Raw genomic sequence first — 27,202 nt, forward strand, 5'->3', positions numbered from 1 at the left:
TCCTGGCTTTGCGTGCCTTTCCTTTCCCGTGTGCTCTGCCGTGTGGCTGTTTGACTCCAGGAGAAACATAAAGTAATCCTATGTCTTTTTTAAAAAGTAGGACTCTCCACACTGGCCAGACAAAAAGTCCCTTATGACAACTTTCCCAGCGAAATGGCCAAACAACATTTAAAGAACTTTTCCTTTCCAGGAGACAAAATTATGGTTTTCCCCACAGATACAAACAGATTTTAAAAGCAGAGTATTCAATAATACCACCCAAATGTCCTCCTGAGTGTATATGTCGCTCTTCTCAGCTCGGGAGGAAGGAAGGATAATGTACTGATAATGTAATGTATCAGAGGGGCAATTCATAAAATATTTATCTTAAAGCAGAAAATGTGTCTGCCTTGTTCATTTATAAAATTATAGTTGAGGAGAATTAGGTGCCAGCCAAGTCCCTCTGTCTATGTGGCTGTTGTCACCCGGAGTGCATTAGAGTAGGCTGTGTACCTGCCGAGGAAGACACAGCCTGTCAGGGGCACATAATGGACCACAAAAGATAAATGGAATTAGGCCATGGAATAATTAGAGTGGTGCCCACTGGCGAGTCTCTAAGTAAAGGGCTCAGGGTTTCCATTAGAAACCTCCACTTCAGTGGCCAGGGCTGCAAGTTAGAGCCAGCCCGGCAGCTCAGCGGGGGAGGATCTCCAGGAGGTACCTTAGGAAGCAAGGTGGGGAACTTATGGGTCACCATACAGAAGGACTTGGACCATCCAAGTCCTGCGAGCACCAGTCAAGCTCTTCTGGGATAAGGCTGACATTTGACTGCACTTTTGTCCTCAGGCTTCCGGGCAGGCGCTCAGGGATGTCTTAGGAGAGGCTGCTCTGTGAATGCCCGCCCCCCGGGGGGGGGGGGCTGCAGTGCTGTTTACAAAGCAACGCTCGTCCCCACTCCAAGTGTCACACCACCCTCAATGCCCGCATGCCAGTTTTCTCTAAAAACATCTTCGTAGACAAACCCACAACTAATGCTTTGTCAGTTCTTTGGCATCTTCAACTCAGTCAATCTGAGCTGAGTTGACTAGTCTGTCATGGATTTTCCTTATACCTTTGTGTTAGCCTCAAGATAAGCTTAGTTGGGGGTGGTGGGAAGGCTGAAGAGATGGCTCAGCTCTTAAGAGCACTGGCTGCTCCGGCAGAGGATCTGGGTCAGTTCTTAGGATCCACACTGAGGCTCACAATGGCCTCAATACTGACGCCCTCTTCTGGCCTCTATGGGTACTGCAAGCATGTAGTGCACATAGATCATTATTATCGTTTACACTTAAGCATGCATGGGCAGCCCGTTTATGGCGGTTCTCCAGTTGTTCCTATCCTGGGCAGTCCTAGATGCGTGTATTATTGTCATACCCACGGTTCCACAGTCTTCTGGTAGCTGCCTCCTCAATGGTGTGACAAGAAACAACCAGCTAGGTCCTCTGGAAACCTGGGGAATTTAGTACGTGGGTGGAAAGAGGTCCAGCTGGTCGGTTAAAGGCTACCACATGAAGAGACCTAGTCGGTCCTCATCCACTCAGACCATGAAACCCAGTATGGACAAGTTCCCAGAATCTGACAGTGCCAGTGCACACACAGTGAAACACTCCTGCACATAAAATAGAAACGAATACATCTTGAGGGAAAAGCTATGCTTAGTTGGACCGTGAGATGATTCAGCATATAAAGGCACTCCACGTGTGATGAGATCAATCCCCAGATCTCACATGGTGGAAGAAGAGAGCTCACCTGACCCCCACAAGTTGTCCGGTAGCAACATTCCCCCAACCATGGCTTTTGGCCAGGTTTACAGTACCAGGCATGAATTCCTTCCTGTGGGGCAGGCCTCAAATCCAAACTGGCAATCATGCCACTATTGCCCCCAAGCAATAGGCAGATTCTGCCTATTAAGTCAGTACTATAGCACACCAAGCTCACCACTGGGTAAATCCACCGGGGTCTCTTCTCCCCCAGACATCTCCACAGCCCCTTCCAGCACTATGGAAACTAGTCGGAAGGAAGAACATTTCCAGACCAGTGCCAGCTTGGTTGCTTTAAGTCCTACAACCAAAGCATGTGCGTCTTTAGCAGTAGTGTCTGTCTATTACAGTGGCAGCCGAGGAGTTCAAAGCTTTTATTATCTCTTACTTAATATCAACTTAGTCTTTGCAACAAAAAATTTGATTTTGTAATGGCATTTCAAATATCACTGGGTCAGGCTGGGTGTGGTTGTACACACCCATAGTCCTGGCCACTCCAGAGGATGAAGCAGGAAAATCATTGATAATGGCTCATTTTTGAAATAGACATTTAAATCCTATTTTGTTAAATTTTTTTAGTCGATCTTTAAAAGCATTTGCATTTGAACAACTGGGCCAAATCTCTTCTTTTCCTGTCCTTTAAAAAGATGATTTCATGTGCATGGTGTTTTGCCTGCATGGCTTTATGTGTACTGTGTGTGTGCAGTGCCTGTAAAGGCCACTAGAGGTAGCAGGATCCCCTGGAGCTGGAGTTACCACCTCGCAGGTGCTGGGAACTAAACTCAGATCCTTTGCATGAGCAACATGTGCTCTTAACCACTGAGCTGTCTCTCCATTCCAGACACTCTTGACTTAGAGAATAAGTACGTCCACAGCATGAAGGTGAGCTGTGGCCTGGGGATCGCTAACTTGCCCGTGTGGCTTCTGGCAAGTTTGAACAAGCTTTCGGAGCCTTCTTTTTCATATCTGAAGCTGGGATGACAAAGAACATGTTAGGATTAGGTCATTGCATGTGCAGAGTCAGTTGATTAAATGGTTGATTAAATACTGGCCATGCTGTCAGCCAGTCTCCTCAGAGACACCTCTGAAAGCCATCCCCCCCTCCACACACCGTTCTCTTACGCTCCGCTACTAATAGCAATCATACAGTTTGGGCATCTATTAGGGCTCTATGCTGTATTCCATTAGTTAAAGTTTTCTATTTTAAGCCATTATCATACAATTTACAATTTTTACTTTACTTTATGTGTATAGGTGTTTTGCCTGCATGTGTGTCTGTATACCATGTGCATACAGTGTCCGCAGAGGCCTGAAGAGGGCGTTAGAGTCCCTGGAGCTAGAGTTACGGATGGCCGTGAGCCAACACACCGGTGCTGGGAATCCTGTCAATCAAACCTGGTTCCTCTGCAAGAGCAGCCCGAGCTCTCACTGCTGGGCCACCGCTCCAGCCCATCATGCAATAATTATTTGAGAAGTCAAAGCCTTTGATTATGTTTTTTCTTAACACAAAGATCTATCTGATTGCACTTTTTTTAAAAAAAAATAGATTTTAACTATACTTCCTGTGGCGATTTGGAGTCTTTGATGTCTCTGTCATGACCTTTACTATTTCAAATCTTCCTACTCACCAGGAGGAAAAAACCCCAAGCCCAACTTTGGAGTATCTCATTTCTCTCATAAAAACTTTATAATTTCCAGACCACCTGCCTTCTCAGCGCAGGTGACGGAAGCCAATCAGACCACTCTGGGAAAAACAGGAAAATAGAGCACAGCGTCGGGTGAGTGCTGCACAGCAGCCTGGGGCTTATGCAAGTGTAGTGCCTGAATGTGGGACTGCCCTGGCTCCGCCTGAATGTGGGGTTGCCCAGGCTCCTCCTGAATGCGGGACTGCCCTGGCTCCGCCTGAATGCGGGACTGCCCTGGCTCTGCCTGAATGTGCGGTTGCCCTGGCTCTGCCTGAATGTGGGATTGCCTTGGCTCTGGGCCACCGTGAAAACCACGATGAGGAAAAGTTTCTCTCTTCGGAGGCCGCGTTGGTGTCTGTGGTCCACGGTGCCCTGTGGAAGCCTGAGATCCATGTAATGTATGTGGTCTGTGTTGCCAACTGATGCCACTGGGCTTTGCTGGCTCTGAGGACCTTTTGGATGTGAGTGGAATGTGTAGCCGTGTTAAGACCCGTGGGTGGCTGGGCGGTGGTGGCGCACGCCTTTAATCCCAGCACTCGGGAGGCAGAGGCAGGTGGATCTCTGTGAGTTTGAGGCCAGCCTGGTCTACAAGAGCTAGTTCCAGGACAGGCTCCAAAGCCTACAGAGAAACCCTGTCTCGAAAAACCAAACCAAAACAAACACACACACACACCGAGAGAGAGAGAGAGAGAGAGAGAGAGAGAGAGAGAGAGAGAGAGAGAGAGAGAGAGACCTGTGGTTGGTGCAGCCATTGAGGGCCAGGTGTTGCAGACTTGCGTACCTGGTCTGGCCCTGTCCTTCGAGAGAGCTGACTCCGCCCCTGGCCTGTAGCTGCAGAGCAGATGGATGGCAGAGCTGGCCCCGCCCCCCACTTCCTACCAGCTTGACGGGTTGGAGAGCGGGTCCTGCCCCTCATCAGAATTGCTGGAATGAGCCTGCTTGGGTGAGCTGGCCCATCCTTGCCGGCAGTGGGGGTGGTGTGTGAGTGCGGGAGAGTTGACCCTGGTTGTTGCCAGCCACTGCCCAATGGTGCCAGCCCCTGCTCAACGGCGCCAGCCCCTGCCCAGTGGCGCCAGCCGTGCAGTAGATGCAGGAGAGCTGTCTGTCCCCAGCTGCCACATGGCTCTCCACAGTAGATGGCTTCTGGGTGGTGGAGAAAGACAGCTTCCCTTGGGGAAATGGCCCCTAGGAGTCTGACCATGCTCCGATAAGCGTATGGACAACACAAAATGGACTTAAATTTTTTCTTTTTCCATTCTTTTTTTTTTGGGGGGGGGGTGGGACTCCAGGGGGAGGGAGGGCAAACTGGCTTCTTGATGTGAGATTCCCAAATAATCAGTAAAAAGCAAACAAGCAAAAACCCCCAAAACAAAACAACACAACAACAACAAAACCCTCTAAGTTACTGTCATTGACGTTAACGTACCACCTCAATTTCTAAACATCCCCGGAGGTGGACTTTGAAAGTCTGTAGCCAGGTGAGAGCTCTCTCTCCGCTTCCTGCTTAAGACCTGCAGGCAAACACTGATACACATAAATGGAGGTGCGCTTCATTTACACTCCCTCAGTCCAATCAGTGACCAATAGCCAACTCACCAGTTCTGTCCAGTGACAAGACACCAGCAGTTTGAATGGGCCACTGGGTACATGGATGCCATGGGAAGCAGCAGAAATCACCCACAAGGACGTCTAGCCCCCCCCCCCCCCCCAAGGTCCCCATCAAAAGCAGTTCGGTGTATGTCACTGGCAAGCAAGTTCCATCCATGAGCCCACCATAGATGAGTAGAAGGACACAGCAGGATCCATCTACTGTGGGTACGAAGTCACACCCAGGTTGATTGTTTAACAGGGCGGGGCCGCATGCCATGCTCTGAGGTCGGCTTCAGTGGGATGACAGAGGCACACTGTCGGGAACAGTTTTACCAGTGGGGCCGGCACAGATTGCTCACCCAGAGCCCGAGGCTAAAGAGGAAGGCAGCGTTTTTTTGGAGAGACAGGCAGGGCAGACACAGTCAACTCCCCCAGTGTCCTGGCAGCTCTGGTATGCCTGGAGCTGTGCTTAACCAAGAGCCAAGCAGCTGACCCCCACCCCACCCAGCACAGGAACTCTTGCTACATCTTGCAGTTGCATGGTGTCTGTCTCTCGTGGAATCCACACAGCATTGACCGTTGGAACATTTTCCAAGGAGGGGCATTTAAGGCATGTGGAGGCCATGAGACTTCCACCCTCCTGGATGGGATTGATGCCATTCCTGAAAGGTGAGCTGGATCCCATTGGTTCTTTGTCCATTCTACCTCCATCCTGAAGAGGGCCAAGTGTCCCTGCCCTTTGGGAGACACATCAGCCAGTGAGCCACCCTGACTAGAGAACGCTTGGCCTGCTGGTTTCCTGACCTTGGACTCCCCAGCTAGCAGAACTGCTGGCTGGTGTTCTGACCTCACATTATGGCCTGTGGCATCTTAGTACAGCACCACAGAGCAAACTGACACGTCCTGCTTCCTTCAGTCATTGGTTCATGGAGACTTCTCAAAAGGTCCCATCTGCGGACCGGGAAGCTAAGGCCCGAAATGCAGGGCTGGGTCTGTCCATGCATGCTTCCCTCCCTCTCTCTGGTCCCTTTGGACCTCCTGCTTTTCCCCTCCCAAACCTACCCCCATGTCCTGAGCAGCTCTGGTACTCAGAGCATGGCTACCTACAGGCCAGGGCAGGGCACAGAGACAAACTGTGTGGGACGGAGGTAAAAGGGAATGGCAGCTTTCTCAGGTGAGCACACACAGTGTCGTATGGACACACACATGCCTCCCTAGGAAAATGCGAGTGTCTCAAGCTCAGAGGAGCTGCTTGCCTAAGCTCAGAAAGCATGTCAGCTAGCCTTTCAGCTTTTCCACCCAGCTTTGTGCCCGCTTGAAATAAAAAGTCACTCGGGACTAGTCAAGAACATAGTAATAATATCCATTCTATACTCTACAAGTTAATTTTCTGAGATATGGTTTCATTGTGTATCCCGGGCTGTCCTGGAACACTGTGTAGACGAGGATGGCCTTGAACTCACAGAGTTCTGCTTCTGCCTCCTGAGTGCTGGGGTTAGGTGTACAGCACCACACCCAGCTTTTTTTTTTTAATATGTATGAGTGTGTGCAGTGCCTAAAGAGGCCAGAAAAGGACACCAGATCTACTGGAATTGGAGCAATAGATTGTTGTAAGCCACCATATTGGTGCTGGGAACTGAACACAGGCCCTCTGCAAGGACAGCCAGCACTCTTAACCACTGAGCCATCTCCAGCCCCAAATTAATCTTTTTTTAATCCTAGAAAGATAGACTTTCAGGTAATTTTAGGCCCAGCTCAGACAAGCCAGGGTGTTATTTGTGCGGTATGTCTGCATGTACTAAATGCCATGTCCATGACCACCTGCTGGGAGTTCCTCCAGTGTTCACTACCCTGTGTGTGCATCCCTTCCCTCTCACTCTCCTGAGTGTGCATCCCTTCCCTCTCACTGTCCTGTGTGTGCACCCCTTCCATCTCACTGTCCTGTGTGTGCATCCCTTCCCTCTCACTATCCTGTGTGTGTACCCCTTTCCTCTCTCACCTTCAAGTTTTTCCTTTCTCCTTTTAAGATAGTGTCTTACTGTGTCGCTCAGGATGGCAGTACACTGAGATGACAGAAGGCATCAGGTCCCCCCTGGGATTGGAGTTACAGAGACTGTGAGCTGCCATGTTGGTGCTGGGAACCCAATGTGAGTCTTTGAAAGAGCAGCAAGTGCTCTTAATCTTGAAGCCATCGATCTAGGACCCCCTCTCCCCTGCCCAATCTTTCTGTTTTTGCAAGAAAAAGAATCAGTGGGATTTTGGCATGGATTGCATTGACACCGCAGAGCACTTGACAGCATTAGTCTCCTGATACTCCTAAGTGTCCCATCTATGGACACAGGCTCTTCCCATTCCTGTCGTTTCACCTGCTTTAGCACTCTGTAGTTTTCTGTAGTACATCTTTGCCTCCTTGGTGACTTTATTATTAAACAGTTGTCTTCAGCAGGTCCTCACTCACTGAGGTATGGTCAGTCCTTCGTTAACCAGCTCCATTTCTGCTATGGAGGAACACACCCTGCACACTGCCGTGTGGTGCGGGTTTGTGGCGCATGAATTATTTTCCCATTTGAAGCCCAGACTTCAGGTGGCTTTCCAGCCCACATTGCACTGAAGTATCCTATTTGTTCCATTAACTATTCACAGAGTCAACTGGGGAGACGTTGTTATTAATTTCAATGGGAAGCTAAAATGCAGTTCTTTCTCTGTAATTGCAGGCCTGCGGTCTAAAGAGCTAGCGAAAGCTTTTAATCTGGGGCTTTTTTAGAGGAGAATGATCAGAATTACATTGGGCATCTTTTGAAGGTGCATAATTATCCAAACCTCAATGACAATGGCATCCAGAGAGCCTTATACCATAGATGCTAAACTCACCTACAGGAATCGGGTAGATTGCAGACATGGCTACTCATGGCCGGAGAAGGACAGTGGTGTCTACACGCCTTACTTTTCAGTTTGATTACAGATCTGAGGTTCCTTGTGCCATACAAGACAGGACTATGCCTACATCTTGGGGCTTATATGGCTGTGATAAAGATCATGACCCAAAGCAACTTGGTAAAGAAAGGGTTTATTTGGCTTAGTTGTCTCAAACACAGTCCTTTGCTGGGGGAAGTCAGGGCAGGAACTCAGGCAGGACCTGGAAGCAGGAACTGAGGCAGAGGCCATGGAGGAACACTGATTACTAACCAGTGTTAGTAATCAGAATGAACCGATACAGAGGGATGGACAATTCTGCAAAGCTGAAACAGAACTTGATAAAATCAGTAGCCAGTATAGACCTGAGTAGGACAGCTGAGCTCAGCCAGTGGTGCACTTCTTCAGGGCGACCAGCCACCTGCCTGATCTTACCCTGTAGTGAAGGCTGGCCACAGACTTCATGCGTGGCTCAGACAGGGCTGGATCACTGTGCTTGAGCCTCACAAGTGAGGGGAGAACCAACTGTGCCCAGACACGCAAAACCAGTATGCCAAGAATTAGGAAGCATTCCTAATTCTTTCTGAAGAGGCAGTAGCTAATAAAGAGTGAGGAGCCCTGCTTTGGTAGGTCACACGGCTGGGCCTCTGGCTGTCCCTGGATGTCCCCACTGCCCTGGCTGTGTATCTGGCAGTAGAAAAGGCTGTGCTGGGCACCCACTAGGCCTGGTAGGACCACAGGATCCATGGGATGTGCCTGTGTCCTGAGACCAGGACCTAGAGCCATTGTAGTAGCTGCTTCTGCCAAGGGGCTGGGAGCTTTTGAGTGGCGGGCAGCAGGGAGGATCAAAGTTGTTTAAACAGCAAAGCCCATTCCTATCCATGTAGTCTGGCGCAACATGGGAAGGGACATGGCAATGATGGGGGCTGGTGTCAGGGCTCAGGGTCATCCAGCTTGGATAATGGGGGTTTGAGGGACAGATGGGTCCTGGCCAAGTATCCTGGTGCAGGTTTCCCTGGGGAGAGACCATACAGCAGCACTGGAAATCCATGCCAAAGTAACTTGAAAACCCTACCAATTCCAGAAAAGCTGCAGCGTAGAGACAAACCATTCTAGAAGGTGATGTTAGAAGCAATGTGCTCTCCAGACTGAAAGTGAACTACAGAAAGAATGGAAGGCAAGCGCCAAGTGAAGATGAAGGAAGGGCAGAAGGCAGGCAGAGCCAGAGAAGAACCCATGGTGGAGGGCAGGAAGGCAGCCTGACGAACCCTTTTGTGGTCTGGTCATTGTTTGCTTCCTGCACACACACACCAGTCTTCAGAGGTGGCGTGTGGGTTCACGCACGGCACAGATGAGGCCTCCGCAGACAGCCATATATATATTGTCCTGGGGGAGTCTGACCATGAACAGCTGCCTGCAGGCTGGAGATGGGCACTTTTGTCAAGAACACAGCGTTCCTAAGAAGCCCATCTCACATTTAGTCTTGGAAATAGGAGCTTCGTCTATAGATCAGGTGGAGACAATGGAGCATTGAGCCCGCTAGGGACTACAGTTTGGCATGGCAGAAATTCTTTCCGAGGCAGGAACTTTCCAGGGAGGGGCTGCTTCCGCCACAGTGTCATCTCTCAAGGGCACCACTGCCATCTTCCCGGTGCTGCCTAGGCAAGTCTAGTGGTGGCAAGATCTTGGCAGATCAGGAGGCGGGGGTGCAATGGGAAGATTGGGGTGATGCACTGGGACCAAGCCGCTGGCTGCAGACTCTCTGTGGTGGTCAAGCAAAGGGAACCCTGGAGTGCGCGTTACAGTAACCGTGGGATTGAACACAGCAAGGGTGCTAGATGTTGCTGGAGGCCAAGCTGACGGGCTAACCGCCCACGCTCGATTTGGGAGGCTGCAGTGAGGGACACTGACAACCCTGCATGTGAACAGCACTTGGCACGTAGTCAGTTCTCAAGTGGGACAAAGAAATCTTGTCCAAATTGAACTTAAGCAGTTGAAGAATCCTGATGTATACTTAAGAGTTGCCAAATGAAGGCAGAAGGCACCTCCAAGTAACTTCCCATTTAGATATTAAAATAGGGGCTGGGGAGATGGCTCAGTGGTTAAGGGCACTGACTGCTCTTAGGTAAAATAAACAATTTTTTAAAAATCAGATGATAAGCCAGCCGGGTGGTGGTGGTGGTGCACGCCTTTAATCCCAGCACTTGGGAGGCAGAGGCAGGAGAATCTGTGAGTTCGAGGCCAGCCTGGTCTACAAATTGAGATCCAGGACCACCAAAGAAATCTGGTCTCAAAAAAAAAATTAGATAATACAATGGAAAAATTGAAAATAAATATCCCAGACAAAAGGAATGGGAAAGGGCCAGGAGTGGCGATACAAATCTGTAATGATTTGTGCCTGAGAGGCAGATGAGTAGCTAAGAGTTTAAGTGAGTTGCAGGCCCAGGCTGGCGACAGTTAATGATTGCTTGAGTGGAGTGGGGAGTCATACTGCTCAATTCGGCAGCCAAGGGTAAGTTGCCCCTGCTCAAGTAAATGACTCTCACACCAGCAATCCTAGTTAAATGCAATAGGGCAAACCTACCCCTAAAAACAAGGGGGCTTTCTTGGGAAGTTTAGTGGGAGGTGGGAGAGAGATAAGAAGACAGAATAATGGGTTAATATAATCAAAGTGCATTAGGGGTATATAAACATACATATGTATGTGCCATACACACACACACACACACACACACACACACACACGATTGTTAAAGAAGTCATTTGAAAGTTTACTAGTCAATAAAGACTAAAAGTGGTGTTGGCAGCATAGTTCAGTGGCAGGACACTTGCCTTGCATGTGTGAGGCCCCCAGTTCAATCTCCAATAATGCAAGAAAAAAAAGACCCTATTAACCCTATTAATGGCCACCACCTCCAGCCTCCCAATCTTGATGTTGGACAGCTGTTACTACTCTGTCAGAGCCCAAGCAATCAATGGTCTTGATCAGAAAGCTCAGTCTTTTCGGGTAGCTCAAGGAAATGGGTTGTGGTTGGATTCACTGACTTAAATGGAAAGCTCTTGAAGAAACAAAGTACTGACTCAAGCCAGCAAAACAGCCTGTGGGAAACTCGGGGCACTTCTGGCTGGAGGGAGCCCTGCTTTGCTGGTGCAGTGAGGTCAGGTCTCCTGGCATAGGCCTTTCTTGTATGTGATTGACACTTCAGCTTCTCTTGGGAATTGGTAGTTCTCAGGCATATAACTTGACTTCTAAAGAGCTTCTGAGTTGCCATAGAAATGGATTGGTAGTGTAGTTAAATGGGACAGATTTACGCTACAAAGTGACAAGGGGATTTTAGATAAGGACTCCCAAGGGCTGAAACCATTCCTTCTGCAGACAGAGAAGACTCGAGACAAATTCAGTTGCCGAATTCCTAAGTTCACCACGTTGGTTGATCACCAAAGCTGAACGAATGAAAGAAAAGCTGAATTATAAAATCATCCCTTGTGATGAAGTCATGACCTCTCCGCAGTACGCACGGTAGGCCCTAGATAGGGTGCTCAGACAGCAAAAGGGTTGACCACTTCTGTGGACACTTGAGGAACGTCATCATGCATCTTAAGTACTCCACCCCCGTTTTTATTTTGAGACAGGGTTTTTCTTTGTAGCCCTGGCTATCCTCGAACTCATAGAGATCCTCCTGCTTCTGCTTCTTGAGGACTGGCAATTAAAGATGTGTGCCACCATACCTGGCCACCTCTCATTTTTTAACGTCTATTTGAGAAACTTACTGTTGGCTGGCGATACGGCTCTGTGGTTAAGGGCATTTGCTGCTTTTGCAAAGGACTGGAGTTCAATTCCCAACCCCTACATTTGTCAGCTCCCAACCACTTGGAACTCCAGCATTAGGGGGTCAGACGCCCTCTTCTGACCTCCTTTGGCACCAGCACAATACATACACGCATACAAATATCCAAGTAAATAAAAACAGAAAAAAATATTTTCAGAACAAAAAGATACTCACCGCTTCAACTCTGAGCTTTTCAAACCACAACCTAGGATGTTACTGAACTGTGATGTGTGCACAGGGCTTGAGGAAAGGGGAAGCTGAAACCCAGGTGTGCAAACTTCGGACTGAATTTTAACCACCCAGTTACCCGGCTAAAGCTTCAAACATCCGAGGGATTGTACTGCAGTCCTCTGTAAAGTACAAAGAACTAGAGATCCAATTCTGAAGCTCCAGAATTAGAAAGAAAAGATTAACAGCTGGGGCTGAGGGAGGATTTGGCCATTTGAAAACCGAATCACATTGCATAGTACTCTAAGAAAATTAAACCCTTTAAATCAACTGCTGTGGCTCGGGTAAGTGTCCCCAGAGGCCCACATGTCCTCAGACACTTGGTGCCTGGCATCTGGTGCTCTGGGGGGTGGCAGGGCCTTTAAGGAGCAGGGCATGCCCTTGATGGCAGGACTTTGGTTCTATCCTTTTCCTGCTACCCATCTTGATGCCAGGTGAACAGCATCCATCATGCTACCACATGCTCCCTGTCAATATATGCTACCTTACACAGGCCCCAAAGCCCAACCAACCATGGTCTGAAATCTGAGACTATGGGCCCAAGTCAACCATTCCTCCTCTGAAGTAGTAGCTCTGGGATGTTTTATAACAAAGAAAGCTAAGGCATGTCGATTCTTCCTCCATTTCTCCGGGTGTCTAACGAGATGGAAAAGCTGGTACAGGTACTCTCTGTCACACCACCTGTTCCCCTGCTGGAGAAGAAATTCCATCAGTGACCCTCGCACTCAGAACATGTGCACCAGGCAACCCATAAGGCTGTGGCTATATCCTGGGCTTTGACATCATTGTCCCTTCGGGCTGGAACACACTGTCACCTCCTGGGCTGCCACTGTCCACTCGATTCCACTCTGTGGGATGCCACTGGGTGTGTTCACCTCGTGAACTATGTTTGTGTCGCTTTCCCAGTACTGATGTGGTTTGGAAACAATCTGACCCAGCACCTAATGCAGAGATGGGACAAAGCAGGAACTGCCACAATGTTTCCTCCGAGTTCTCGCTGTGCTCTGTTGCTGTACTGAACACTGCCTGGAGAGGGGAGGGTTTATTTCACCTTAGAGGCTACAGTCCACTAGTGAGGGCAGCTAAAGCAGGAATTAAGGCAGGAACCTGGAGAAAGACCATGGAGGAAGGTTGCTTATAGGCCTGCCGAGCTGGACTTCTTATATAGTCTTATACCTGTCCAGGGATGGCACTGGAGGCCTGGGTTATTTAGTGCTGAATCCTCCTACGTCAATCAATGGATCCGCTGTGCTGGATCCTCCTACGTCACTCAGTCACTCAATCAAGAAAATGCTTCATGGACATGGCCAAAGGCCAACCTACATAGAGGTGTTTCCTCAGGTGAGGCTTCCTCGTCCCAGGTAACTCTAGTTTGTGCCAAGTTGACGGTTGGAGGTGATTAGACCAACCAGTTAGACTGCGGCATGCCTGGAGTAAACTGGAAGCACACCTAAGTCGGAAGGAAAAAAATCCCCAAAATCCAAAAACCCTACAAGGCCAAGCCCTGCAGATGTGGGAGAAAGGGATCTGCTCATGTGTTTGTTACACATCTGTCAGGGTTATGATGAGGAACTCAGATGATCATCGGATTTCAAAGTTAAAGAGAATGGATGTGGAGTGGGGCACTCGGGAGGCAGATCTCTGAGTTCAAGGCCAGCCTGGTCTTCAGAGTGAGTTCTAGGGCAGCCAGGACTACACAGAGAAACCCTGTCTCAAAAACAAATAAACGCCTTTAATCCCAGCACTCGGGAGGCAGAGGCAGGCGGATCTCTGTGAGTTCGAGACCAGCCTGGTCTACAAGAGCTAGTTCCAGGACAGGCTCCAAAACCACAGAGAAACCCTGTCTCAAAAACAAATAAAAATTTAAAGAGGAAAGTCACAAAGTGGGGTGAGCTATTTGCACCAAAAATAATCCACTACCCAGTGTTCGGGATTTCTATAAGGCCAGAGAAACATAAATGGCTCATGAGAAAAACTGCCCCCCAGCAGGCTGTTCCCCAGGTTTCCAGGGTGGCTGAACATCGGGAACATGCATGTCTGCATCAGAAACTGGGCAGTTGTAAAAGGAAGGTGCAACGTCACCTTTCAGTGCGACAGAACCAAATGTCAGGCAGCACACATCCTCAGTGCAAGGACAACGCACCTGCCCGGCGGTCATCTCCCCCAGAGCATGTGGTTTAACCATTAGCGGAAACAGAAGCCATACTTCTGCCAGGCCTGCCTGACACGGTGAATGCTATGGCAAGGAAACATGAACTGGGCTCCTGATGTAACTAAAAACAATCGAAATGTTTCTAGTAAATCACATGTGAAAAAGTAAAAAAAAAAAAAAAACCTGGTGAAATCAATCTTAATAATGCAAGTTAATCTTACTGCAGTTTCTATAACCCAGTGCGTCCACAATGCTGTCACTTCTGCACGCTGCATGGCCAGGCTTTGGCTCAACAGCCACACGCTGGACAGCACAATGCCAGAGGTCCTGTGGCTGTGAGAAGTGCGAGTCGGTGCAGGCTCTACGGGGTGTGTTCTGTCTGCAGGAGCAGGAGGTGGGTGTGGGGGGCTCAGGTGCAGCGAGCAGTGAGGTCGGCAGCTGCCAACAAGAACACCGCTCTCAGATGAACGCCGAGCTGCTCTGAAAAGGATGGCTTTTATTTCCATCCAGAATGATTATCACACCATTATTTAAACAAATCTGAAAAATTCTAGAATAGTGTAAACTGAAGGCACAGAACAAACCAAAAATATTCAACTGCAAGCACTTAAATGAGAAAATGCAAATATTTCAATAGTAACAGATCCGGACAAATTTCCTTTACAGATGGAAAGCCAGTGTTTTCTGAGAGATTTTCATGAGAAAAATAATATTGAAAAGCACCCTCCCCTCCCCCCCAAATATTCACCAGACCACCAGGTTGGACATATTTTTATGTATAACAAAGTGGCAGTTATGATACTGTTGGATGGTCCCACCCCAGAGAAATGACAAGTTTTACAAAGTCTTTCAAAAGTAGCAAGGTTGATTACAAAATTGTATTTGGGGAGCAGGAAACATTGCTTCACATCAATTGCACTTCAGTATCAAATTGTTTCACAGGCGATTGTCCCACAACAGAGTCCACCCGCATCCCTCCCTGGTGGGCTGGCAGCAAGGTGACCATGGGAAGCCAAGGGGCGGGGGAGACGCCAGTAGCCACTACTGTTGCTTTATCACAAAGAAATTTTTTTTTTAAAATATAAATTGAAGTGGACTAATCAGTGATATGGATACAAAGCCCGGCGATGACTGTGAAGGAGGTGGGCTCAGCCCAGGGCCATGCAGAAGCCCACATTCTGATTATCAATGCCGTTTATCTCAGGTCACTTGTAGTTAGCTCTGATTTTGAACTAGGTTTCTAAATAAAACTTTTCAAGTATAAATATTAACCAGGTAAAGATATTTTTCCTCTGACTTTCTTTCTCATTATGCCTTGTAAGGGACGACTGTGTTGAATAAAGGACATAGTTTTCAAAACAAAAACCAAAAAAACAAAAAAAAAAAAAGAAAAAAGTTTAGTGACCAACCAGTTGAAGATATTAACACCTAAAATCTACTATTTCAGATTAAAAAAAACCCAAAAAACAAAAAACAAAAACAGAGCTTTTTGGTCTCTTGGGGAAACTAAGGACTTCTAAAACACACAGGAACAAAGTTAAAGTCTTCTCTCCAACTTGGCTGTGCTGTGTGTGCATTTAACACAGTAATGTTCTTAATCACCTGGTTCAATTGCATAAATCACAGAAACATCTCCAGACAAGATTGCTGATAAATACAAACTCTAGAAATGACTTTTAGAAGAACATCTTCAAACTTTTCCTACATAACAAAGCATTCCTGTGGAAAAGAATCTTCACGCTCCTGGGCCATTGCAGCCAAGGCAGCTCTGCCAGCCGAGGACAGTCACCTCCCAGGCTGCTCTGTCCCTGAATAGCATTATTTTTGATTTTCTACATTATTTAAAAAGAAATCTCATTAGTGGTGTCAGACTTATGTCTTCATTTAAGTACTGAAAATTAAGGTAGAAACAACCCAAAAGTTGCTTTATAAATGGTATAAAAGTTTTGAAATGTTGGCACCAATGGAAAATGAGCAAAACCCAAAATGCAGCCACTTGTAGGGCTGTTTACAGGGCAGGAAAGCTGCTGCAAATGCTGCAGTAAGTTGCTGCTGATGCAGGAATTGCAGATGTAAATCATTTCACAACCTAGCGTCTGAAGGTCAGAAAGCTGCTTCCCTCCAGCTGGTGACAGTCTTGGGAGGATCCAAGCACCGCCCCAGAGGGTGGCCACTGAGTGTGTTCAAAATGTAAGCTCCCGGGGCTAGTGGGGGCTGATCTCTGAGCAGAGAGGAAGCGTAGGGTGATTGTAGAAGTGCCACAACCAGAGGGACTTCCTTCAGACTGTAGGAAGAAGCGAGACTGGAAGCCAACGTCAAGACTCTATACGAGGCTGCCGGGCCAGCAAATGACTGTCAGAGTGACCTTGTTCCTTTGTTCTTTCAGCATGGGGACCAGAGCAGAGTGACTCATGCCCACAGTTGACAGGCCATTTACGGCTACAATCATGTCTCCACATCTGAACAAAACACAAGCAGAAGCAGAGTGTCATTATCTCAATGGCATCCAAACACGGGCCCAGTGGGTTAGCATCAAAATCACAATTTTGCTCTGGTTGGCCGTCAGCAGCTAGGAATGTTACCACCTCTAGGGAAACTTCTAAGCCGGTACTTTCCCCTTTACCAACCAAAACTAACTGAGCCAACTTGCCCATAACTGGTGGGGACTTAAGGACATGAAGAACAACTTCATTTGGTGAGGCCATCTCTCTAAAAAGTGCCAAATCAAGGCCAGGGAGATGGCTCACTGTATGAGCATTTGCTGCTCTTTCGGGACCTGGGCTTGGCTCCCAGCACCTGTATGAAGCAGTTCATAACCGTCTGTAACTCGAGTTCCAGGGGTCTGATGCTTTCATGGGCACCTGCACTAAAATAAACACACAGCTCTCAGGGGTACGCCTGTCAACCCTGGTTCGCTGCTATGGCTGCCCATTCATGGATCTCCCATGAACACAAAGTCAGGCAGACATTGAGCCTCAGGAAAAATAAAGTGGATTTATCTGACGGCAGGAGACCTGCACAAGAATGCTCAGAGGACGCTGCCATTCTGCAACACACTGAACTAACACTCTGTTTACAAAACCGGCACAGGCATGAGTGCTGAGCCCCGAGCTGGATCATCTTCTAGTACGAAAAACACAACCCACACCACATGGTCAGTGAACACCAGACTCACTTTAGTCTCCCATCGTAGTAAGCAGGGGTTCCTAAGACGATGGTTTTAATGAAGAACGGCTGATTGGTGTGGTTCTCTTCATATCCGCCCACAATACTGAAGCCCCAGCTTCCCAAGTAGCTTCTTCGTAGGACTATATCATGGCAGCTATGAAGGGCACTGTCAAAGACACAGAGAAAGCTGACACGGAGGCTTCTCACTCTCCATCTTTGTCACAACAGGCGTAGAGAAGTTAGTGCTTTTGTGCTTGTGTACCTGCACGCTAGGGATCAAGCCCAGAGCCCCACATGTGTCTGTTATTATTTTGATAACCCATTCTCTGGCATGATGCAGTGCTAGACAGGTTCACTTCCTCCAGCTTCTCTTGCCAAGTGAAGACATGAACACACGGAGGAAGCCTACAGCCTGGCTGCCAGTTATACTGTAGAAACGTGCACAGAGATCATGGACTGGTACTCCTCACAGCACCGCGATTCTAGTACTAACCGCACCTCGGCACTGAGTACAGAGAGGTACAAAGGATATTTACATTACAATTCACAACAGTAGAAAAATTACAGTTATGAAGTAGTAATGAAAATAATCTTATGGTTGGGGTCACCACAACAGGAGGAACTGTATTAAAGGGTCGCAATGTTAGGGAGGGTGAGAACCACTGCTCACCTGGCCATGGTGGATGTCTGTAAGTTTAAGGCTAGTCTGGGTCTACAGGGCGAGTTCCAGGACAGCCTGGGCTGTCTCAAAACCTCCTCGGCCCTGTCAACAAGACCATTGCTCTAGAAAGCTCTGATGACCCAGGTATCAGCTGAACAAGGTTTGTGAGGTTCCCTAGTTTAGACTGTAGCTCTGCAGCAGTTTGATAACAACCATTTACATCGTTTTTTTAAAAAGGACTTACTTTTATTCTATGTGTATGGGTGTTCGCCTACATTTATGTTTGTGTACCACATACATGTACAGTGTCAGTGGAAACCAGGAAGACTGTGTTGTATCCTCTGGACCTGGAGTTAGAGATGGTTGTGAGATGCTATGTAGGTGCTGGGAATTGAACCTGGGTCTTCTGCAAGAGCAGCAAGTACTCTGAACCACTGGGCCATCTCTCTAGCTCCTGATTTCCACTTTCAATGCACTGATAAACATGCACGGCATCATTTTTGCTACTATAACCTCACTCCATAAGGTCCTGCGATGTCTACGAGACATGAATTCTAGGCCTTACAATGAAAAACAAAACAAAATTCATGGGAACAAGCTGGTCAACTCGACTATCAACAAGTAAAATTCAATACCTATGACATTCTTGCTGTCCTTACAGGACAGAACGTCACCAGGCCTGCACTGTGTGTAAACGCTCCTCACTGTAAGTTACACCCACATGAGTCAGAAACTCAGAAACTGTGCATTTTCTGGTCTATTTTTATTTAAGAACCAGCAGTCTCATATTTGGCTAATAGTTAAACATGATTCACAATGCTTTTTATAGATAATGAAAATCTAAATTATTTTAGATACAAACAACCATAGTTACACATACTCTTCCTATCTCAACACCAAACATCGGCTGTCTAGAGAAAGGTCAGCACCCTGGGGTGCCCGTGGAGGTTCCACTGTCTCCAGGACCCTCGTCAGCCAGTCACAGAACATGTCACTGGTCATGTGTCCCGAGTCCAATACAGACTGAGTTCTAACTACCTTTTTACAAAATAATCAAAAGTTCTTGGCTAGCCTGGGCTACAGAGTGAGACCCTGCCTTAGAAACCCAAAATTCTGTCTTTTCAAGGAAAGTTGGCTCAATGGATAAATGCCTGCAATGTAAGTATGAGGCCTGAGTTTGGACAGCCAGGACCCACATAGAAAAACCAGGTGTGGGGGTCTGTCTGCCATCCCCACATGTGGACAAGTACATATTCTATCCCTTTCAAAAAAACAAAACCAAACCCCCTTTAATGGGATCTGGCAAAATTGTCTTCTTTTTACAAGCAGATACAAATCTTTTTAGCTTAGATGTTATTCAATTTACCTAAACACTTGCTTTTATAATTTGATGCACCCACTGGGTGAGCTAACTGTGGAACATGCAGATAAAGGTTAAGAAGGTCACCGTGTAAGACAATGAGAGCGCTCTTGATACCTTGGCAGCCCGAGCCACATGACCCAGGACGGGGACCAGCTGGCGTCGTACTCATTCTCACTGAGAGCGCCTGGCTGCTCCTCTGAGGTCTGGGCTGCCTCCTCCATGATCTGGACTTCCAGGGCTTTGAGGGCGACGGCTGAAGACGCAGCGCTGGCTTTTAGCATGGCCACAGCCTCACTGTGACTGAGATTGGTCAGGTCAATGCCGTTGATATTCAGCAACACGTCACCTGTGCCGTTGGGGAAACCAGAGAACGGTGTGAGCACCACTCGACTCTCCCTTGCCAACCAATCAACAGGTCATTTTCAAGAACTCAGAAGGGATGAGGATGGGTTTTTACTTATTTGTACTTTTTTTTTGTACCACCAAGGGCACAGAGAACATTCCAAACAATTCAAAACTCAAAATAATGTCAGACTAGAGAGGGAAAGACTGTGTCTTGAAGCACCTTGTGAGGTCTGAGTCTGAATCGTTAGCCTTCGTAGCTGTATACGGGGTGAGTGCTGCTTCTCTCCTTTGAGCTCCAGAGGGCTCTATGGTTCTTTCTGATCCCCAAACTATTTGATCCTTTACTCTTAGAAATAACCTTAGCAGATTCTATTCAATATTACACAGTTTTATACACAGAAAGAGCCCCAGTGAGGGCATGCATGCTGGGATCTGAGAACAGCCATCCTCAGGCTACTTAGTGAGATAAAACATGACTTGAACATCTTCCCTTGCTTGAGTGGGAACAACATGTTTGCTGGTCTCCTGAGTAACACAAGGAAAAAGAGCTATAGAGGCTGTGTGGGGTGGCACACGCCTTTAATCCCAGCACTGGGGGGTAAACATGGGCAAATTTCTGTGAGTTCCAGGATAGCCAGGGCTGTTAAACTGAGAAACCCTGTCTTGTAAAACCAAAAAACCAACCCCCTCCCCGCCAGCTCTGGGCTCATTAGTTGGCTGAGGAGGAGCAGTACCACTGTGACTTAGAGCACTGCAGGGCAGCCTGAGGCCGCTGCTCTGACAGTCAGCCACGCCGAGCACATTTCCATACCACTGTCTTCTTGGGAGATATGTCGATTTCTGTCTTTAAATTAGGTAATTTACGTCTTTTTACTGAGTCGGAGAAGTTCTTCACAATTTCTTGATATGCCATGTACCCATACATGAACGCAGGACTTGTAAACGCTTTCTCCCACTCTGTGGGTCACCTAAAACACTGCTGCTAACTACATGTCACAGGACTTTTACTTTCATGTGGGCTTTCCCAAGTGCTAGCTTTTGTGAGGGGAGGGGGGGAGAGGAGCCTGCCTTCGTTCCTGGGAAAATAACCTTTCAGCTCCAATTTGCTCCCCACATGAGGTCCATCAGCAGAGACAGCGATTCTACCATGGCAACAGTGCTCGGTTACATGTCCTCTCCCTGCGCTAGCAGAGTTGTGAGGGGACAAAGGGCACGAGGACTCAATCTCTAAAACCAAGTCTGTCCCCCGCTACTTCCTCTTGTCTTCTGCACGAGGTCAGAGAGGACTTTCTGGAGCCTTGTCTCCTTGCAGCTCCGTCTCCAGGGATAGAGCCTGGGGCATCAGGCTTGGGCAGCGGGGGCCTCTACAGTTCAGCATCACCCAGGTCCCTGACACCTGATCATAATCAGCGCTGTATTCCAGGGAGAAGGCCCTTCAGCCTCATCTGCCGTAAGATGGATCTTTTCCAAGACAAAAATAAGCCAAGAGTCTGAGCAACTGCGGGGTCTTCAACCACCATCAGGGTTAAATTTCCTAACCTCACAGAAAAATATTATGTTTTCTACGCAAGGACACTTCAAAAGATTTTAAAAAGCCATGTTTAACATGAAACACAGTAATTACTCTTTAAAAAAGTGTGACCTTAATTTTGAGATGACACACGGCAGATCTTCCAAGAGCCTGTCTCACCTCTTTTGATTCTGCCGTCCCGTGCAAGGCAGCCATGGGGTGGCACGCTGGTCACAAAGATGGGCAGTTCACCACTCTTACTCCCTCTGCCCCCAGCAACCGTCATCCCAAGGGACTCATGCGGCTCCTTCTTTACTGTGATGTGCTTCTCCTGGCACGTGACGCACTGCGTGAGGTCCTGCGCAGGGAAAGAGGAAAAGATGGGGTGAAAACAGGCTAAACAAGGTGACGGGTTGGCGGTGGGTATAAAGGGATTGTATATTCTACTCTTTAGTGAGGACTGAAAATAGTGCATAGCTCTTTGGTTTTTTGTTTGTTTTTGTTTTTGAGACAGGATTTCTATGTGTAGCTTTGGAGCCTGTCCTGGAACTTGCTCTGTAAACCAGGCTGGTCTTGAACTCACTGAGATCTGCTTCTTTCTGCGTCCTGAGTTGTGGGATTTTGAGTTGTGGGAAAATGCCCAAAAGATAGGGATTTTAATACCATAACAGCACATGCTATTGTGTGCCTGTCAAAGCTTATGATGCCTCGATTTAGTGTTCTTATAGCTAATTCTGTCACTGCAGGCCTAACTGCTAACCATGGATTTAATCACGTTTTCATGATGCGTTTTTTTAAACAGAGGAGAGCGTGAATGTAGTCCCCCACCACAAATTATGCAGTCAAGTTTCCCGCATTTGGGGAAATCTCTGGGGTTGGCACATCCTGAGAGCAATGGAGAAGTCTCGCCCTGGGAAAACCACCTTCATGATCATGGCATCTCCCCTGCCAGGTAAGTCATGATGCATTTTTAACCGTAAAACCAGTGATCACATTTAAACATGCAACCCGAGAAGATCCGACTTCCACGTGGAAGATCACTTCTTGTCAATCACTTCACCGAGGAAGTCTCCCTGACAAGAAACTACAGAGGCCACTCTCAGGCTTCACACCCCAAACACCTAGGGCTCCCAACAGCATGACAGCCTGCATTTCAGCCCATCTTCTCAGGCTGTAGCTAGGAGAGGGTGATCCGAACTAAAGGAGGGGGCGTCCTCACCTTGTGTGAGCTTGGGCGGCTGTGAGCAGGCGGCTGTGTATGCTGTTGGCTGATGCTGTGAGCTCCTGCTTCACGGGTGCCATTGCTGGGCTGCGGTTTCCCCACTCTGGCAATTGTCAAATTCACTCTCTCTCCGCTGGCCTGGAGAAGACACATTCATTACTACCCATCACAAATGATGTTTGTGGCTTAGAGATCTCAAGTGGAACTCCCTCCCCTCCCCTCCCCTCCCCTCCCTTCCCCTCCTCTCCTCATTGAAGCAGGTTGTAACACAAGCTAGAGGCTCCTGACTCAGTCCCATAAATGCTCTAAGTAGACAATGCCTGAGACACTCACTATCTATGGATGTCTTAGTCACTGCACCAAAGCCTCATCTGGATAGTTACTAACTGGTGGCAGGAAAAAGGTCACAGGCTAATGTTTTCAAACCTCTGACACTGACACACACACAGGTGTGTGGACACACACACACATGTCTTTAAGAGTTAAGTATTTGGAGGCTTGTGGTCTGCTGTGTGTGTGTTTAAACATAAAGGTTCATACATATATTATATACAAGGTCATGTTCTCTAAAGTACATCCGACACCCGGTGCTTTTCCTCGGTCATCACCACAAACTGGTTCTCCTACAGAAACTGACAGCCCGCTTTAAGGAACCATGGTAAGAAGTAAAAACCTTCTTTGTGATTAAAATGAATGATGCTAAGAAACTCTTTTCTGAGCTGGAAAGGTGGCTCAGAGGGTAAAGGCACTTCACTGCCATGTCCGACAATCTAAGTTCATTCCCTTGGGCCTCCATAGTGGAAGAGAGCTAGCTACAGAGCTGTCCTCTGATCTCCACATGCACCATGGATGGCGCGCACACACGCAAACATACACACACGCATACACACATAACATAATAATTTACTTCAGTTTTGGCTCTTCAACTGGAAAGCAAGTGAAAGGCAACTTTAATACTATACATTAATCATTCGTCACTTTGGCTGCATCTCCAGGGTTCAACAGGTAAATGCTGAGGTGACAATTAGAATCCTGGCATTTACAGCTCTGATGACTTCACCATGCTGTGGGAGGTGTCAACGGCTGCTTGGGGTTTCCTTACAATGAACACTCACTGTCATTGATGTTAACACCTCAGAGCCCCAAATCCGCATTGCAACTTTCCTTGAGAGCTACTCTGACAAGCTTACTGGCTGAGGTAAACCCTTGCTCCCCTGAAAGAGGTAAAGCCGTGGTGCCTACACTGCACAAACAGAAGCCAAAGTACTCGGGGACACAGGTTTCAGGAAAGCAAAAGTCAACAGCAGCAAAAGAACCCTAACAAACACAGTTCTATTTGGGTTAGTTATATATAGCAGTGTGGATTCTGAAGACTTTCTAGAACCATGTGTGATTTTCCAAAGAAACATCGGTGACCCTGGAATTCTTATTTGCCAATGAAAACAGAGACAGCTGTGTGACCGACGATCCAGGGCCAGTGTTGGGCACTGTTTACCTGAATGATCTGGGCGGCCAGCTCTGGGGTCCCATGCTTCAGATCATGTCCGTTGATGGCCAGTACCCGGTCATTACTGTTGAGCCTGCCATCCTGAGCTGCCAGCCCCCCTTCCAGAAGGTCAAGAATAAAAACGCCTGGCTCATCTGTCCTTCGGACTAATTTAATCCCCAGCTGCTCCGCCGAGTCGCGTTTGTGCAGCAGCACTTGGAAGACCTCATCCCGAGGTGCGCTGCCGTCCGCATGGTTGTTTGCTCGGCTGCCGAAGCGCCTCTCCCGCAGCACGGTGAGATGCAGCGTGCTGCACGGCTGGGAAAGCACGGCCCGGGCATAGTTATGGGACACATTGCTGATATCATAGTTGTTGACCTGAAACATCAAATGAACAAAACAAAACTCCTATGACCGATGCATGACAAAATCTTATTTTCCTCACTTGCAGAAATGTTTACATGACATATCTAAAGAAAGCCAACATGGAGAAAATGCAGGGACCCCTTACCTACAAAGAAAACCACTCTAAAGGTTTCTATAGCATAGAATTTAAAAATGAACTAGCAGCACAGTGCGGAGGAGTAGTAGGGACCCGAGTGTTGACGTTAGAGTCTTTGGCGCTGCTAGATATTGATAACCTCAGGGGAACAGGGCACTCTTCCAGCACCCGCTCCTCTGGGGCTGACACTTCTTCACAGGACCAGGGTGGGAGGGAGCAGGTGGCATCACGCCAGGGCAAGCCTGCAACTAGCACAGCTCTAGTGGCTCGCAGGCTCAGGTTCCTCTGGATTTCAAAGCTGCTTTCCCTAATGAAGCACACTTACGATAGACAAAATAAATGGTTTCATTTCTTAAAAAGTTACATATTCTGAGTGACTTTTAAAGTATGTAATTACAAGTCCATTCTAATTATCAGCATACACATATAATACATATTTAATATGCTGAGTGTAATTCAATATTCATGTCTCATTAGAATGTACAGCCTTGATACAATTACAATGACTGATCTTTGAACACGCAACATCACTTAGGAAAATAGTCCGGCTTCAATTATCCACCTAGGAGCTGGGCATAATTTTCCTATTTATCACAATTAGAGCTCTTTGAATCCATCTGAGATAAAACCAATGCTCACAGAGCATCTCTAATGAGACAGCTCTGGGTGAGGAATGTGTGAAATCACCTGGAATCCTACGACTCTCCAACAAGTTTGCATTAACCAAGCCTTCCCCTTCTTAAATATCGGAGACGGACAGTTCTTTCTTTTTTTCTGGATTTGAGCTGCTTTTTTTGTTTTGCTTATTTTCTGGGTTTGATAGGTTTGACCAATACTACCTTGAATTTTGTTGGTTTTGTCTATGGACACCTTTTAAAATCCAGTCATCAAATCTGCGGGCATCATGCACGAGCTTACTATCCTCCCATGTTTTTAGTGTTCATGCGGGCTTTGACAGACAGATAACTGACGGTAGTCCGAGACCAGAACGCCAAGGCATCTTCCAGAAAACCAGGCTGCCAGCACTCGCGGGCCCATCATCATCTCAGCTGTCCAGCTAAGAGCAGACTATTGCCATGTTCACATTCTGCATCTTCAGACAGTCACAAAGGACACAATGCCTGGCTGAAACACAGCTCTGTGCTCCAGAAGTATGCAAGCATGCAGCCTACTTTCTCTGTAGAGCAGGATGGGGATACTCAACTATGAAAAGGCACATTCTCCATGAATGCATGGTTGTCAGTGAACTCCAAAGAAAGCAGACTGTAACATACTGTTTCTCGATTTTGTAAAAGAGAGCACAAATGGTAAACAAGCACGTATTTTGGCTATGGTTTTTGTTGTTAACCAACGCGATGTAAACTGATGTTTCTGCTCAAACTAAAAATATTTATTTTTAATGTTCTAAAATCTGTATCACTTTTAATACTACTGACATAATTTATAAAGAGCAGAATTTTTTCCTCTAAAATTGCTCAAAAGGCTGCATATGAGCCTCTGAAGAGTACATAAAGCCATGAGAACATGGGTTCCCTTTGTAAAGATGCTACTTCACTGAATACGTGATTGCATGTGTGTTTCAATATGAACCATTTTTTTTTAATGTGGAAAAATCTACTCCCATTGGCCTCGTGTCTACTAATACAAAAGCACAGTGTAGCTCACTAGTCTGCAAATGAACCACCTTACGGCATGGGATTTTCAAACTGGTACACTGGGTTAGAAAGCAAAAAAGACAGATATATACACTTAAATTACTGTTAGAAAGGCCAGATGAGGAGCAGGAACAGCACAAGGGCTGCTGTAGAGACCACAGAGTCAGGATGCCTGGGAGGGGTGAACCTGGGGAAGCAGCTGTAAGATCCCCTCTAAGTACAGGACACAGGTTAGGAATCGAGGAATACAGCACGTGTCCTCACAGTGGTGCCAGCCTTGTGCAGCCCGAGCCCCCACATAAAACAACAGCAAAGATACAGCACACAGGAACCATAGACCAGAAACTGAATTTCAAAAAACAGTGGGAAGTTCAGGGTGTCTCAGCCATACCAGTGGTCCTGAAAGGGTTTGGGGCGTGGGACTTAAAAAAAAAAAAGCAACAAGTGGTCAAGCGGCTGGACACACCAGGGCCAAGGACCTCCAGCGAAAATCCCAATCCTGCTGCCCTGCATCCTGGCCCGACCTGCTTTGTCCTGCTCCAGGAGGTGGGTAGTCTCAACAGGCTGTCTGTCATAGCCAAGCTCACTCTTCTGTTGGCCCAGAACCTCTCTGTCACACTGGGCTACCTTTCTTATTGCAGTGGATTTCCTCAACAAGTGTGACCCCAGTGAGCGGGATCAGTGTGGGGGGTGTTGGGCTGGACAGTCTGTAGGTGAGAGAGTAAGACTGGAGCAGGCTGGGCACAGAGCTGGGTTCCCACAGGAAGGCTGGCATGCCCAGCTCTTCCAGGGGCAGGGGCATTCTATGAGAGCAGGACAGACTTTCACTTTGAAATGTGTCCCCAGTAGCTAGTATGGTGCCGGGAGCACGGCAGGAAAGGGACACAATGTTAGGAAGGAGATCCTATTAAGAAGCGAGGCTTCACGAAGCACCTGGGCCCAGACTTGACTGTCCTTGGCGGCGCTACCCTGACATGAACAAGCTGGACTCCCGGGAGGAGAGCGGGAGACAGGACAGTGAGGGAGTGCGGCACTGGATGGGAATGAAGTGGTGAAGGCCTAGACTAGAGAGGAAGCAGGGAACAGGGAGGTGGGAGGCCTTGGCAGATCAAGG

At 47.7% G+C, this 27,202-nt stretch overlaps 1 protein-coding gene and 1 non-coding gene across 4 annotated transcripts in view; both read right to left on the bottom strand.

Annotated features, from left to right (window-relative positions):
- Positions 1-14,932: 14,932 nt before the first annotated feature.
- Positions 14,933-27,202, bottom strand: part of Lnx2 (ligand of numb-protein X 2) — a 68,457-nt gene continuing 56,187 nt past the window's right edge. For all 3 annotated transcript variants that reach the window (XM_041677885.1, XM_041677883.1, XM_041677884.1), the window contains exons 5-10: positions 23,941-24,309; positions 22,443-22,583; positions 21,404-21,581; positions 19,483-19,714; positions 17,352-17,510; positions 14,933-16,635 (exon numbers count right to left, since the gene is read on the bottom strand). In XM_041677885.1, coding sequence (XP_041533819.1) covers positions 16,500-16,635; positions 17,352-17,510; positions 19,483-19,714; positions 21,404-21,581; positions 22,443-22,583; positions 23,941-24,309 — 1,215 coding nt within the window. In that variant the 3' untranslated portion in view covers positions 14,933-16,499. The remainder of the gene's footprint in view (positions 16,636-17,351; positions 17,511-19,482; positions 19,715-21,403; positions 21,582-22,442; positions 22,584-23,940; positions 24,310-27,202) is intronic.
- Positions 22,023-22,183, bottom strand: LOC121465226. Its single transcript, XR_005976650.1, has one exon. It is a non-coding gene; the product is annotated as a U1 spliceosomal RNA (small nuclear RNA).

The sequence above is a fragment of the Microtus oregoni genome, unplaced genomic scaffold, assembly GCF_018167655.1.
Source record: "Microtus oregoni isolate MIOR12 unplaced genomic scaffold, Mior012 000029F_ref0000214, whole genome shotgun sequence".
Taxonomy (NCBI): Eukaryota; Metazoa; Chordata; class Mammalia; order Rodentia; family Cricetidae; genus Microtus; species Microtus oregoni.